Source organism: Salmo salar, chromosome 18, assembly GCF_965601325.2.
Source record: "Salmo salar chromosome 18, fSalSal1, whole genome shotgun sequence".
Taxonomy (NCBI): Eukaryota; Metazoa; Chordata; class Actinopteri; order Salmoniformes; family Salmonidae; genus Salmo; species Salmo salar.
The window spans coordinates 98,818,661-98,835,717 of record NC_138308.1 but is presented as its reverse complement, the minus strand read 5'-3'; the positions used below and the strand labels follow the sequence as shown (position 1 = coordinate 98,835,717).

Here is a 17,057-nt window from a genome sequence, read left to right as displayed (position 1 = left end):
CCAAGACCAAAGAGCTCTCCAAGGACGTCAGGGACAAGATTGTAGACCTACACAAGGCTGGAATGGGCTACAAGACCACCGCCAAGCAGCTTGGTGAGAAGATGACAACATTTGGTGTGATTATTTGCAAATGGAAGAAACACAAAAGAACTGTCAATCTCCCTCGGCCTGGGGCTCCATGCAAGATCTCACCTCGTGGAGTTGCAATGATCATGAGAACGGTGAGGAATCAGCCCAGAACTACACGGGAGGATCTTGTCAATGATCTCAAGGCAGCTGGGACCATAGTCACCAAGAAAACAATTGGTACACACTAAGCCGTGAAGGACTGAAATCCTGCAGCGCTTGCAAGGTCCCCCTGCTCAAGAATACATATACAGGCCCGTCTGAAGTTTTCCAGTGAACATCTGAATGACTCAGAGGACAACTGGTGAAAGTGTTGTGGTCAGATGAGACCAAAATGGAGCTCTTTGACATCAACTCAACTCGCTGTGTTTGGAGGAGGAGGAATGCTGCCTATGACCCCAAGAACACCATCTCCACCGTCAAACATGGAGGTGGAAACATTATGCTTTGGGGGTGTTTTTCTGCTAAGGGGACAGGACAACTTCACCGCATCAAAGGGACAATGGACGGGGCCATGTACCGTCAAATCTTGGGTGAGAACCTCCTTCCCTCAGCCAGGGCATTGAAAATGGGTCGTGGATGGGTATTCAATGACCCAAAACACACGGCCAAGGCAACAAAGGAGTGGCTCAAGAAGAAGCACATTAAGGTCCTGGAGTGGCCTAGCCAGTCTCCAGACCTTAATCCCATAGAAAATCTGTGGAGGGAGCTGAAGGTTCGAGTTGCCAAACGTCAGCCTCGAAACCTTATTGACTTGGAGAAGATCTGCAAAGAGGAGTGGGACAAAATCCCTCCTGAGGTGTGTGCAAACCTGGTGGCCAACTACAAGAAACGTCTGACCTCTGTGATTGCCAACAAGGGTTTTGCCACCAAGTACTAAGTCATGTTTTGCAGAGGGGTCAAATACTTATTTCCCTCATTAAAATGCAAATCATTTTATAACATTTTTGACTTACATTTTTCTGGATTTTTTTGTTGTTATTCTGTCTCTCACTGTTCAAATAAACCTACTATTAAATTATAGACTGATCATTTCTATGTAAGTGGGCAAACGTACAAAATCAGCAGGGGATCAAATACTTTTTCCCCCACTATATCTAAACTGGTAGGAATCATGGTGTAATTATGTTAATTAGTCTATCTGCCAGCTATCTAAACTGGTAGGAATCATGGTCTAATTATGTTAATTAGTCTATCTGCCAGCTATCTAAACTGGTAGGAATCATGGTGTAATTATGTTAATTAGTCTAGCCAGCTATCTAAACTGGTAGGAATCATGGTCTAATTATGTTAATTAGTCTAGCCAGCTATTTAAACTGGTAGGAATCATGGTGTAATTATGTTAATTAGCCTAGCCAGCTATCTAAACTGGTAGGAATCATGGTGTAATTATGTTAATTAGCCTAGCCAGCTATCTAAACTGGTAGGAATCATGGTCTAATTATGTTAATTAGCCTAGCCAGCTATCTAAACTGGTAGGAATCATGGTGTAATTATGTTAATTAGTCTATCTGCCAGCTATCTAAACTGGTAGGAATCATGGTGTAATTATGTTAATTAGTCTATCTGCCAGCTATCTAAACTGGTAGGAATCATGGTGTAATTATGTTAATTAGTCTATCTGCCAGCTATCTAAACTGGTAGGAATCATGGTGTAATTATGTTAATTAGTCTATCTGCCAGCTATCTAAACTGGTAGGAATCATGGTGTAATTATGTTAATTAGTCTATCTGCCAGCTATCTAAACTGGTAGGAATCATGGTCTAATTATGTTAATTAGTCTATCTGCCAGCTATCTAAACTGGTAGGAATCATGGTGTAATTATGTTAATTAGTCTATCTGCCAGCTATCTAAACTGGTAGGAATCATGGTCTAATTATGTTAATTAGTCTATCTGCCAGCTATCTAAACTGGTAGGAATCATGGTGTAATTATGTTAATTAGTCTATCTGCCAGCTATCTAAACTGGTAGGAATCATGGTGTAATTATGTTAATTAGTCTAGCCAGCTATCTAAACTGGTAGGAATCATGGTCTAATTATGTTAATTAGTCTATCTGCCAGCTATCTAAACTGGTAGGAATCATGGTGTAATTATGTTAATTAGTCTATCTGCCAGCTATCTAAACTGGTAGGAATCATGGTCTAATTATGTTAATGAGTCTAGCCAGCTATCTAAACTGGTAGGAATCATGGTCTAATTATGTTAATGAGTCTATCTGCCAGCTATCTAAACTGGTAGGAATCATGGTCTAATTATGTTAATTAGTCTATCCAGCTATCTAAACTGGTAGGAATCATGGTGTAATTATGTTAATTAGTCTATCTGCCAGCTATCTAAACTGGTAGGAATCATGGTGTAATTATGTTAATTAGTCTATCTGCCAGCTATCTAAACTGGTAGGAATCATGGTGTAATTATGTTAATTAGTCTATCTGCCAGCTATCTAAACTGGTAGGAATCATGGTGTAATTATGTTAATTAGTCTAATTATGGGCTCCCATTGATTTTGTTAGTCACTCTCCTTCAGATATCATATTAAAAACTGCAAACATTTCTCTCCACCCACATGGCAAAATGTGTAGAATTGCAGGAAATGAGTTAGAAAATTGCTAAATCTTCACTCTACCCACGAGCCACCGCGGCCCCTCGTGATGAGTTAATATTTTTGGTGGGCCCCACCCCCATTCAAAGTTGCCCATCCCTTGCCTAGGGGCTGAAGTGGGATGTGTCCTCAGCAGAGGTAATAGATTTAGTGTTGGGATTAGTAGTGTTGTTGTGGGCGGGGCTACTCTGTGCTGCTGGGGTCATAGGGTCAAAGGTCGCTGTCGGGGTTGTAGGGGTCACTGGAAGGTCAGGGGTCACCGTAGCTGACGATAATGTCTCTGTGTTCACGTTTCTGCTCTCTAGAGTGGCCTCGTCCTGCAAAACACACACACACACACACGTTTATTCAGATGAGGGTAGAGGACGTTGTGGAGTTTGTGTCGGTCAGCGTGTAGGTGACGTGTGTGTGTGTGTGTGTGGGGGGGGGGGCCTACCGTAACCCAGGGGTGTGAGAGGACCTCCTCTGCTGAATAACGAATGTCCGCGTTCACCTGCAGCATCTCACCAATCAGCATCTAGGAAAGACGTCATGTGACAGTCAGTATGCAACATAGAAGCTATGTTTTCAAGGGCTATTTCTGAACTGCGTATATTTGTGTTCCACTACACTACGTGGTGCAGTGTACCATCTATCTACTGTTATACCATCTATCTACTGTTATACCATCTATCTACTGTTATACCATCTATCTACTGTTATACCATCTATCTACTGCCTCACATGTTATACCATCTATCTACTGTTATACCATCTATCTACTGTTATACCATCTATCTACTGTTATACCATCTATCATGCCCTCACACTGTTATACCATCTATCTAATGTTGTACCATCTATCTACTGTTATACCATCTATCTACTGTTATACCATCTATCTACTGTTATACCATCTATCTACTGTTATACCATCTATCTAATGTTATACCATCTATCTACTGTTATACCATCTATCTACTGTTATACCATCTATCCTGATCCTCACTGTTGTACCATCTATCTAATGTTATACCATCTATCTAATGTTGTACCATCTATCTACTGTTATACCATCTATCTATCTACTGTTATACCATCTATCTATCTACTGTTATACCATCTATCTACTGTTATACCATCTATCTACTGTTATACCATCTATCTATCTACTGTTATACCATCTATCTACTGTTATACCATCTATCTACTGTTATACCATCTATCTACTGTTATACCATCTATCTACTGTTATACCATCTATCTAATGTTATACCATCTATCTAATGTTATACCATCTATCTATCTACTGTTATACCATCTATCTAATGTTATACCATCTATCTATCTACTGTTATACCATCTATCTACTGTTATACCATCTATCTACTGTTATACCATCTATCTAATGTTATACCATCTATCTACTGTTATACCATCTATCTAATGTTATACCATCTATCTACTGTTATACCATCTATCTACTGTTATACCATCTATCTACTGTTATACCATCTATCTAATGTTATACCATCTATCTACTGTTATACCATCTATCTAATGTTATACCATCTATCTAATGTTGTACCATCTATCTATCTACTGTTATACCATCTATCTAATGTTATACCATCTATCTATCTACTGTTATACCATCTATCTAATGTTATACCCTCTATCTACTGTTATACCATCTATCTAATGTTATACCATCTATCTAATGTTGTACCATCTATCTACTGTTATACCATCTATCTACTGTTATACCATCTATCTACTGTTATACCATCTATCTAATGTTATACCATCTATCTATCTAATGTTATACCATCTATCTAATGTTGTACCATCTATCTACTGTTATACCATCTATCTATCTACTGTTATACCATCTATCTACTGTTATACCATCTATCTATCTACTGTTATACCATCTATCTATCTACTGTTATACCATCTATCTACTGTTATACCATCTATCTACTGTTATACCATCTATCTAATGTTATACCATCTATCTACTGTTATACCATCTATCTACTGTTATACCATCTATCTACTGTTATACCATCTATCTAATGTTATACCATCTATCTATCTAATGTTATACCATCTATCTAATGTTGTACCATCTATCTACTGTTATACCATCTATCTATCTACTGTTATACCATCTATCTACTGTTATACCATCTATCTATCTACTGTTATACCATCTATCTACTGTTATACCATCTATCTACTGTTATACCATCTATCTACTGTTATACCATCTATCTATCTACTGTTATACCATCTATCTATCTACTGTTATACCATCTATCTACTGTTATACCATCTATCTACTGTTATACCATCTATCTACTGTTATACCATCTATCTACTGTTATACCATCTATCTATCTACTGTTATACCATCTATCTACTGTTATACCATCTATCTAATGTTATACCATCTATCTACTGTTATACCATCTATCTACTGTTATACCATCTATCTAATGTTATACCATCTATCTAATGTTATACCATCTATCTATCTACTGTTATACCATCTATCTAATGTTATACCATCTATCTATCTACTGTTATACCATCTATCTACTGTTATACCATCTATCTACTGTTATACCATCTATCTAATGTTATACCATCTATCTACTGTTATACCATCTATCTACTGTTATACCATCTATCTACTGTTATACCATCTATCTATCTACTGTTATACCATCTATCTAATGTTATACCATCTATCTACTGTTATACCATCTATCTACTGTTATACCATCTATCTACTGTTATACCATCTATCTAATGTTATACCATCTATCTAATGTTGTACCATCTATCTATCTACTGTTATACCATCTATCTATCTAATGTTATACCATCTATCTATCTAATGTTATACCATCTATCTAATGTTATACCATCTATCTACTGTTATACCATCTATCTAATGTTATACCATCTATCTAATGTTATACCATCTATCTAATGTTATACCATCTATCTATCTACTGTTATACCATCTATCTAATGTTATACCATCTATCTAATGTTGTACCATCTATCTAATGTTATACCATCTATCTAATGTTATACCATCTATCTACTGTTATACCATCTATCTACTGTTATACCATCTATCTATCTACTGTTATACCATCTATCTACTGTTATACCATCTATCTAATGTTATACCATCTATCTACTGTTATACCATCTATCTAATGTTATACCATCTATCTATCTAATGTTATACCATCTATCTAATGTTATACCATCTATCTACTGTTATACCATCTATCTACTGTTATACCATCTATCTACTGTTATACCATCTATCTACTGTTATACCATCTATCTAATGTTATACCATCTATCTACTGTTATACCATCTATCTACCTACTGTTATACCATCTATCTAATGTTATACCATCTATCTACTGTTATACCATCTATCTAATGTTATACCATCTATCTATCTAATGTTATACCATCTATCTACTGTTATACCATCTATCTACTGTTATACCATCTATCTAATGTTATAGCATCTATCTAATGTTATACCATCTATCTAATGTTATACCATCTATCTACTGTTATACCATCTATCTACTGTTATACCATCTATCTATCTACTGTTATACCATCTATCTATCTAATGTTATACCATCTATCTACTGTTATACCATCTATCTACTGTTATACCATCTATCTACTGTTATACCATCTATCTACTGTTATACCATCTATCTAATGTTATACCATCTATCTAATGTTATACCATCTATCTACTGTTGTACCATCTATCTACTGTTATACCATCTATCTAATGTTATACCATCTATCTATCTAATGTTATACCATCTATCTACTGTTATACCATCTATCTAATGTTATACCATCTATCTACATGTTATACCATCTATCTACTATGTTATACCATCTATCTACTGTTATACCATCTATCTACTGTTATACCATCTATCTACTGTTATACCATCTATCTACTGTTATACCATCTATCTAATGTTATACCATCTATCTATCTACTGTTATACAATCTATCTACTGTTATACCATCTATCTAATGTTATACCATCTATCTAATGTTATACCATCTATCTACTGTTATACCATCTATCTACTGTTATACCATCTATCTAATGTTATACCATCTATCTATCTACTGTTATACCATCTATCTATCTAATGTTATACCATCTATCTACTGTTATACCATCTATCTAATGTTATAGCATCTATCTAATGTTATACCATCTATCTAATGTTATACCATCTATCTAATGTTATACCATCTATCTATCTACTGTTATACCATCTATCTACTGTTATACCATCTATCTATCTACTGTTATACCATCTATCTACTGTTATACCATCTATCTATCTACTGTTATACCATCTATCTACTGTTATACCATCTATCTACTGTTATACCATCTATCTAATGTTATACCATCTATCTAATGTTATACCATCTATCTATCTACTGTTATACCATCTATCTAATGTTATACCATCTATCTATCTACTGTTATACCATCTATCTATCTAATGTTATACCATCTATCTAATGTTATACCATCTATCTACTGTTATACCATCTATCTACTGTTATACCATCTATCTACTGTTATACCATCTATCTACTGTTATACCATCTATCTAATGTTATACCATCTATCTAATGTTATACCATCTATCTACTGTTATACCATCTATCTATCTAACCCTCAGGCTCCTACCTTGGCCGGCAGGCTGACTGTGTCCCAGTCTGGGGAAGGGAATTCCAGCTTCCCCCTGAGTATCTGGTCAAACAACTCCTCCTGGATGTTATTCTCACTGTAGGAGAGGAGTGAAACTGAGTATATACAGTCATTATGTTGAAACTGGTGAACGAACTGGTGAATGTGCTGGTGAACGTGCTGGTGATTGTACTGGTGAACGTGCTGGTGATTGTACTGGTGAACGTGCTGGTGAACGTGCTGGTGATTGTACTGGTGATTGTACTGGTGAACGTGCTGGTGATTGTACTGGTGAACGTAGTGGAACTCACCTGCGGAACGGGGGGAACCCACACAATAGGATGTAGGCGATAACTCCTGCAGCCCAGATATCCACCTTCAGACCGTACCTAACAACACACACAGGTAAGATGACAACCTCATTATTCCACATAAAACCATCTTCTATCTGAATCAGTACCTGGGCTTGAGAAGACAATGAATCTGACGATATCTCCCAGGATCCCATTAACCAGCTCTGTAAACGTTTGTCAAAATACGTCCGGTACTCCCAACAATATGGAGTTTCTCAGAGCAACTATCGTCATTACTGCCGTTACGCATGGTGCTGCTGCTGGATCGGGCCGACCTGTCCTGCTGCTGGATCGGGCCGACCTGTCCTGCTGCTGGATCGGGCCGACCTGTCCTGCTGCTGGATCGGGGCGACCTGTCCTGCTGCTGGATCGGGCCGACCTGTCCTGCTGCTGGATCGGGCCGACCTGTCCTGCTGCTGGATCGGGCCGACCTGTCCTGCTGCTGGATCGGGCCGACCTGTCCTGCTGCTGGATCGGGCCGACCTGTCCTGCTGCTGGATCGGGCCGACCTGTCCTGCTGCTGGATCGGGGCGACCTGTCCTGCTGCTGGATCGGGGCGACCTGTCCTGCTGCTGGATCGGGGCGACCTGTCCTGCTGCTGGATCGGGCCGACCTGTCCTGCTGCTGGATCGGGGCGACCTGTCCTGCTGCTGGATCGGGGCGACCTGTCCTGCTGCTGGATCGGGGCGACCTGTCCTGCTGCTGGATCGGGCCGACCTGTCCTGCTGCTGGATCGGGCCGACCTGTCCTGCTGCTGGATCGGGCCGACCTGTCCTGCTGCTGGATCGGGGCGAACTGTCCTGCTGCTGGATCGGGGCGACCTGTCCTGCTGCTGGATCGGGCCGACCTGTCCTGCTGCTGGATCGGGCCGACCTGTCCTGCTGCTGGATCGGGCCGACCTGTCCTGCTGCTGGATCGGGCCGACCTGTCCTGCTGCTGGATCGGGGCGACCTGTCCTGCTGCTGGATCGGGGCGACCTGTCCTGCTGCTGGATCGGGCCGACCTGTCCTGCTGCTGGATCGGGCCGACCTGTCCTGCTGCTGGATCGGGCCGACCTGTCCTGCTGCTGGATCGGGGCGACCTGTCCTGCTGCTGGATCGGGGCGACCTGTCCTGCTGCTGGATCGGGCCGACCTGTCCTGCTGCTGGATCGGGGCGAACCTGTCCTGCTGCTGGATCGGGCCGACCTGTCCTGCTGCTGGATCGGGCCGACCTGTCCTGCTGCTGGATCGGGCCTACCTGTCCTTTTTTTTAGGTGTGAGGAAAGAACTGAGAGAAGTGGACACACACAAACACACACTCCTCTTATCAGGTCTCCGAGATGGTCTCTACACACACACACACACACACACACACACACACACACCTCTTACCCGGTCTCAGCGATGATCTCTGGAGCTACATACGTGGGCGTTCCACAGACTGTATACAGGGGTCCCTCTACGACTGTAGCCAGACCAAAATCACCGAGCTTCAACGACTTGGTCCCATCCAGGTATTCACACACCTGGAGGTCACAGGGCAAGAAAGGAGACAGGTTGATATACATGACTAAAGTGTAATGTAAAAGATACCCCTCCTGGAGGTTTTAACTCCAACCCTGTTCCTGGAGAGATACCCTCCTGTAGGTTTAAACTCCAACCCTGGTCCTGTAGAGATACCCTCCTGTAGGTTTTAACTCCAACCCTGGTCCTGTAGAGATACCCCTCCTGGAGGTTTTAACTCCAACCCTGTTCCTGGAGAGATACCCCTCCTGTAGGTTTTAAATCCAACCCTGTTCCTGGAGAACTACCTTCCTGTAGGTCTAAACTCCAACCCTGTTCCTGGAGAGATACCCTCCTGTAGGTTTTAACTCCAACCCTGTTCCTGTAGAGATACCCCTCCTGGAGGTTTTAACTCCAACCCTGTTCCTGGAGAACTACCTTCCTGTAGGTCTAAACTCCAACCCTGTTCCTGGAGAGATACCCTCCTGTAGGTTTTAACTCCAACCCTGTTCCTGGAGAGATACCCTCCTGTAGGTTTTAACTCCAACCCTGGTCCTGTAGAGATACCCCTCCTGTAGGTTTTAACTCCAACCCTGTTCCTGGAGAGATACCCCTCCTGTAGGTTTTAACTCCAACCCTGTTCCTGTTGTAGGTGTGTATGTGAGGGTTTATATACCAGCAGGTTTTCAGGTTTGATGTCTCTGTGGACTATATCCATACGGTGTAGGTATTGAATAGCTCCCGCCAGGTTGAAGATCATGGCACTGGCATCTCTCTCTGTGTATTTAGTAGAACATGTGATGGCATCAAACAGATCTCCACCCTGCAGAGAGATAACATCAACAGACACAGGTCAGTGTACTGTACACACACACACACACACACACACACACACACACACACACACACACACACACACACACACACACACACACACACACACACACACACACACACACACACACACACACACACACACACACACACACACACACACACACACACACATACATACGAACACACACACAAACATATCCCTTACTAAAAGCCTCTCATTGATTATCCCTTACTAAAAGCCTCTGATCGATTATCCCTTACTAAAAGCCTCTCATCGATTATCCTTTACTAAAAGCCTCTCATCGATTATCCCTTACTAAAAGCCTCTCATCGATTATCCCTTACTAAAAGCCTCTCATCGATTATCCCTTACTAAAAGCCTCTCATCGATTATCCCTTACTAAAAGCCTCTCATCGATTATCCCTTACTAAAAGCCTCTCATCGATTATCCCTTACTAAAAGCCTCTCATTGATTATCCCTTACTAAAAGCCTCTCATCGATTATCCCTTACTAAAAGCCTCTCATCGATTATCCCTTACTAAAAGCCTCTCATCGATTATCCCTTACTAAAAGCCTCTCATCGATTATCCCTTACTAAAAGCCTCTCATTGATTATCCCTTACTAAAAGCCTCTGATCGATTATCCCTTACTAAAAGCCTCTGATCGATTATCCCTTACTAAAAGCCTCTGATCGATTATCCCTTACTAAAAGCCTCTCATTGATTATCCCTTACTAAAAGCCTCTGATCGATTATCCCTTACTAAAAGCCTCTGATCGATTATCCCTTACTAAAAGCCTCTCATCGATTATCCCTTACTAAAAGCCTCTCATCGATTATCCCTTACTAAAAGCCTCTCATCGATTATCCCTTACTAAAAGCCTCTCATCGATTATCCCTTACTAAAAGCCTCTCATCGATTATCCCTTACTAAAAGCCTCTCATCGATTATCCCTTACTAAAAGCCTCTCATTGATTATCCCTTACTAAAAGCCTCTCATCGATTATCCCTTACTAAAAGCCTCTCATCGATTATCCCTTACTAAAAGCCTCTCATCGATTATCCCTTACTAAAAGCCTCTCATCGATTATCCCTTACTAAAAGCCTCTCATTGATTATCCCTTACTAAAAGCCTCTGATCGATTATCCCTTACTAAAAGCCTCTGATCGATTATCCCTTACTAAAAGCCTCTGATCGATTATCCCTTACTAAAAGCCTCTCATTGATTATCCCTTACTAAAAGCCTCTGATCGATTATCCCTTACTAAAAGCCTCTGATCGATTATCCCTTACTAAAAGCCTCTCATTGATTATCCCTTACTAAAAGCCTCTCATTGATTATCCCTTACTAAAAGCCTCTGATCGATTATCCCTTACTAAAAGCCTCTCATTGATTATCCCTTACTAAAAGCCTCTCATCGATTATCCCTTACTAAAAGCCTCTCATTGATTATCCCTTACTAAATGCCTCAGTCCAACAGTCACACCCCATCAGAACCTTGTTTAACTCTCTGTTTGTAAACAAAGTAAATGTAAACCAACACTGTACAGCCTCAAAACAGGATTAACACCATAATGTTGATGTCATGGATGGTCAGTCCTTGCATCCATTACTGTTAACTTGAAGGGTTACATTTTCTCCAGCCCCAAATCCCTCAGCTTTTTTAAAACCAAAACAGGGGGCGGAGAGACGCTTCGTTATTGTTTCGACTGCTGATTGCCGCTTTAAGTAATTGAGCGTACCTTGACCAATTCCATGACCAGGTAGAGTTCTGTGGGCGTGTCGTCGACCTCAATCAGCTGTATGATGCTGGGGTGTCTGACCCTCCGCAACACCGCCACCTCGTTCTCTATCAGGTGCTCCTGATCAATACACACAGTACCAATTAACAGTTAGGACACACCTACTCATTCAAGGGTTTTTCTTTATTTTTTACTATTTTCTACATTGTAGAATAATAGTGAAAATATTAAAAACAATGAAATACCATATATGGAATCATGTATTAGTGGAATCAAAAACGTGTTGAACAAATCAAAATATATTTTATATTTGAGATTCTTCAAAGTAGCCACCCTTTGTCTTGATGAAAGCTTTGCACACTCTTGGCATTCTCTCAACCAGCTGCATGAGGTAGTCACCTGGAATGCATTTCAATTAACAGGTGTGCCTTGTTAAAAGTTAATTGGTGGAATTTCTTTCCTTCTTAATGCGTTTGAGCCAATCAGTTGTGTTGTGACAAGGTAGGGTTGGTATACAGAAGATAGCCCTAAAATACCTAGTGCAGATTATGGCAGGAACAGCTTATTACTTTAAGACATGGCTCTCATGAGGACCGCCACAGGAAAGGAAGACCCAGAGTTACCTCTGCTGCAGAGGATAAGTTCATTAGAGTTAACTGCACCTCAGATTGCAACCCAAATAAATGCTTCACAGAGTTCAAGTAACAGACACATCTCAACATCAATTGTTCAGAGGAGACTGTGTGAATCAGTCCTTCATGGTCAAATTGCTGCAAAGAAACCACTACTAAAGGACAACAATAAGAAGAAGAGACTTTCTTGGACCAAGAAACACGAGCAATGGACATTAGACCGGTGGAAATCTGTTCTTTGGTCTAATTTTGCGATTTTTGCTTCCAACCACTGTGTCTTTATGAGATGCAGAGTATGTGAACGGATGATCTCTGCATGTGTGGTTCCCACCGTGAAGCATGGAGGAGGAGGTGTGATGGTGCTTTGCTGGTGACACTGTCTGTGATTTATTTAGAATTCAAGGCACACTTAACCATCATGGCTACCACAGCATTCTGCAGCGATACGCCATCCCATCTGATCTGCGCTTATTGGGACTATCATTTGTTTTTCAACAGGACAATGACCCAACACACCTCCTGACTGTGTAAGGGCTATTTGACCAATAAGAGTGATGGAGTGCTGCATCAGATGACCTGGCCTCCACAATCACCCGACCTCAACCCAATTGAGATGGTTTGGAATGTCTTGGACCGCAGAGTGAAGGAAAAGCAGCCAACAAGTGCTCAGCATATGTGGGAACTCCTTCAAGACTGTTGGAAAAGCATTCCTCATGAAGCTGGTTGAGAGAATGCCAAGAGTGTGCAAAGCTGTCATCAAGGCAAAGGGTGGCTACTTTTTAACAATCTAAAATATATTTTGATTTGTTTAACACTTTTTTTGGTTACGACATGATTGTATATGTGTTATTTCATAGTTGTGATGTCTTCACTATTATTCTACAATGTAGAAAATAGTAAAAATAAAGAAAAACCCCTTGAAGGAGTAGGTGTGTCCAAACTTTTGACTGGTACTGTACATCAATACATAAAATCAGTCAATCAATCAATCTGATCAGTACATAAGTTGTGTCAGTACCTTCCCACAGCAACGAGCTTTGTCGATAATCTTCAGAGCAAACTCCTGTCCTGTCGACCTGTCGACGAGTCAATCAATCAATCAATCAAGTACAGTGGGTGTTTCTCAATTATGCATACTACTGTGCTCCACACACTCATGCTCTGAGGACGTTCTCTTGTGTATGTTCTCGTGAGGACAAGAGTGTGGAGAACACAGAAAATGTTCCATTTGAGAAGCACTCCATGTTACCGCATTAATGTGACCTTTGACCAATACAGACAAAACAAGATAGCTACATAAAGCAAAATGCTAACGTTTTACTTCATAATTAGCAACTACCTATATGTGAATATTAATCTAGCTAGCCAGCTAGTTTTACATGTAAAAAAAGGATGTTGTTATGCAAGGTAGATGGCCAACATTAGCTACAAATTCTTTGTGTGTAGCTAGCTATCTACCAATTATTTTCGTCAGTTAGCCTGTGATCTACGACACTACAGTGGGTATTCCAGGCAGTTAAACATTGTAACATTAACAAGGTATGTATTTATTAACGTTTTTAAGATACAATATTGTATTCAGGCAACATGTGAGATGTGAATGGGCAACTTTTCATTCCGAAGTCGGAGTTCATTTTCTCTCTCTTCAGCTCAAAACCAGCTGCCATTGTTTGCGTGGATGCGTCACATTACGACAACAATTCTGGGAATATTTCAGTTGAAACGCGCATCGATATATGCTTTGAAATGTGTACAAACGAAGTACGCATCTTAGAACTGCCCTCAGTGTTCCATTTCATCTTAGAACTGCCCTCAGTGTTCCATTTCATCTCAGAACTGCTTTCAGTGTTCCATTTCATCTGAGAACTGCCCTCAGTGTTCCATTTCATCTCAGAACTGCTTTCAGTGTTCCATTTCATCTCAGAACTGCCCTCAGTGTTCCATTTCATCTGAGAACTGCCCTCAGTGGTCCATTTCATCTTAGAACTGCCCTCAGTGTTCCATTTCATCTTAGAACTGCCCTCAGTGTTCCATTTCATCTCAGAACTGCCCTCAGTGGTCCATTTCATCTCAGAACTGCCCTCATGTTCCATTTCATCTTAGAACTGCCCTCAGTGTTCCATTTCATCTCAGAACTGCCCTCAGTGGTCCATTTCATCTCAGAACTGCCCTCAGTGTTCCATTTCATCTCAGAACTGCCCTCCGTGTTCCATTTCATCTTAGAACTGCCCTCACTGTTCCATTTCATCTCAGAACTGCCCTCAGTGTTCAGTTTCATCTGAGAACTGCCCTCACTGTTCCATTTCATCTTAGAACTGCCCTCAGTGTTCCATTTCATCTCAGAACTGCCCTCATGTTCCATTTCATCTTAGAACTGCCCTCAGTGTTCCATTTCATCTCAGAACTGCCCTCAGTGTTCCATTTCATCTCAGAACTGCCCTCAGTGGTCCATTTCATCTCAGAACTGCCCTCAGTGTTCCATTTCATCTCAGAACTGCCCTCAGTGTTCCATTTCATCTTAGAACTGCCCTCATGTTCCATTTCATCTTAGAACTGCCCTCAGTGTTCCATTTCATCTTAGAACTGCCCTCAGTGTTCCATTTCATCTTAGAACTGCCCTCAGTGTTCCATTTCATCTCAGAACTGCCCTCAGTGTTCCATTTCATCTTAGAACTGCCCTCAGTGTTCCATTTCATCTTAGAACTGCCCTCAGTGTTCCATTTCATCTTAGAACTGCCCTCAGTGTTCCATTTCATCTTAGAACTGCCCTCAGTGTTCCATTTCATCTCAGAACTGCCCTCAGTGTTCCATTTCATCTCAGAACTGCCCTCAGTGGTCCATTTCATCTCAGAACTGCCCTCAGTGTTCCATTTCACATACTTTGATTTGGACTCATACACCGACCGTTGCGTGCTCCAATTTGCTTGAAGCACGGTAGTACGCATATTGAGAAACCCCCAGTGTGTGTGTGTGTGTGTGTGTGTGTGTGTGTGTGTGTGTGTGTGTGTGTGTGTGTGTGTGTGTGTGTGTGTGATCTAGTACTTACCTCTCTACACAATCCTTAACAACGGCAAAGTTTCCCGTCCCCTATGATCTTCCCCACCTTGTACTTGTCACTGATGATGGAGGAGGAGACCGACCTGTTCCCATTCACTATACAGGAGAGAGTGTTCCCATTCACTATACAGGAGAGAGTGTTCCCATTCACTATACAGGAGAGAGTGTTCCCATTCACTATACAGGAGAGAGTGTTCCCATTCACTATACAGGAGAGAGTGTTCCCATTCACTATACAGGAGAGAGTGTTCCCATTCACTATACAGGAGAGAGTGTTCCCATTCACTATACAGGAGAGAGACAGGGGTAACCGAGGACACACACACACACACACAACCATGCTGTAAAACGTCCTGAGGATTGTTGGAGTAGCGTGGTATGGACCATATGTGTCAGTGCCAACCTGCACACACACACACACACACTAACACACACACACACACACTAACACACACACACACACACACCCTAACACACACACACACACCCTCACACACACACACACCACCCTAACACACACACACACACCCTCACACACACACACACACACACACCACACACACACACACACACACACCACACACACACACACACACCCTAACACACACACACACACCCTAACACACACACACACACCCTCACACACACACACACACACACACACACACACACACACACACACACACACACACACACACACACACACACACACACACACACCCTAACACACACACACACCACACACCCTAACACACACACACTAACACACACACACACCCTAACACACACCTAACACACCCTAACACACACACACACCCTAACACACACACACACCCACACCCCCTAACACACACACCACACACCCTAACACACACACCACACACCCTAACACACACACCCTAACACAACACACACCCTAACACACACACACACCCTAACACACACACACACACACACACACACCCTAACACACACACCCTAACACACACACACACACACACACCCTAACACACACCACACACCCTCACACACACACACACACACCCTAACACACACACACACACACACACACACACACACACACACACACACCCTAACACACACACACACACCCTAACACACACACACACACCCTCACACACACACACACCCTAACACACACACACACACCCTCACACACACACACACACACACACACACACACACACACACACACACCACACACACACACCCTAACACACACACCCTAACACACACACCCTAACACACACACACACACCACACACCCTAACACACACACACTAACACACACACACACCCTAACACACACACCCTAACACACACACACACACACCCTAACACACACACCCTAGCACACACACACACCACACACCCTAACACACACACCACACACCCTAACACACACACCCTAACACACACACACACCCTAACAC

General features: G+C 41.8%; 1 protein-coding gene across 1 annotated transcript in view; it reads right to left on the bottom strand.

The window, feature by feature from the left end:
* Positions 1 to 1,133: 1,133 nt before the first annotated feature.
* The window catches only part of LOC106592473 (serine/threonine-protein kinase DCLK2), a 30,564-nt gene continuing 14,640 nt past the window's right edge, over positions 1,134 to 17,057 (bottom strand). Inside the window, 10 exon segments of the mRNA XM_082965399.1 lie at positions 1,134 to 3,050; positions 3,170 to 3,250; positions 7,495 to 7,591; positions 7,806 to 7,883; positions 9,220 to 9,353; positions 10,007 to 10,153; positions 11,915 to 12,034; positions 13,565 to 13,622; positions 15,593 to 15,627; positions 15,629 to 15,699. Coding sequence (XP_082821525.1) covers positions 2,838 to 3,050; positions 3,170 to 3,250; positions 7,495 to 7,591; positions 7,806 to 7,883; positions 9,220 to 9,353; positions 10,007 to 10,153; positions 11,915 to 12,034; positions 13,565 to 13,622; positions 15,593 to 15,627; positions 15,629 to 15,699 — 1,034 coding nt within the window. The 3' untranslated portion in view covers positions 1,134 to 2,837.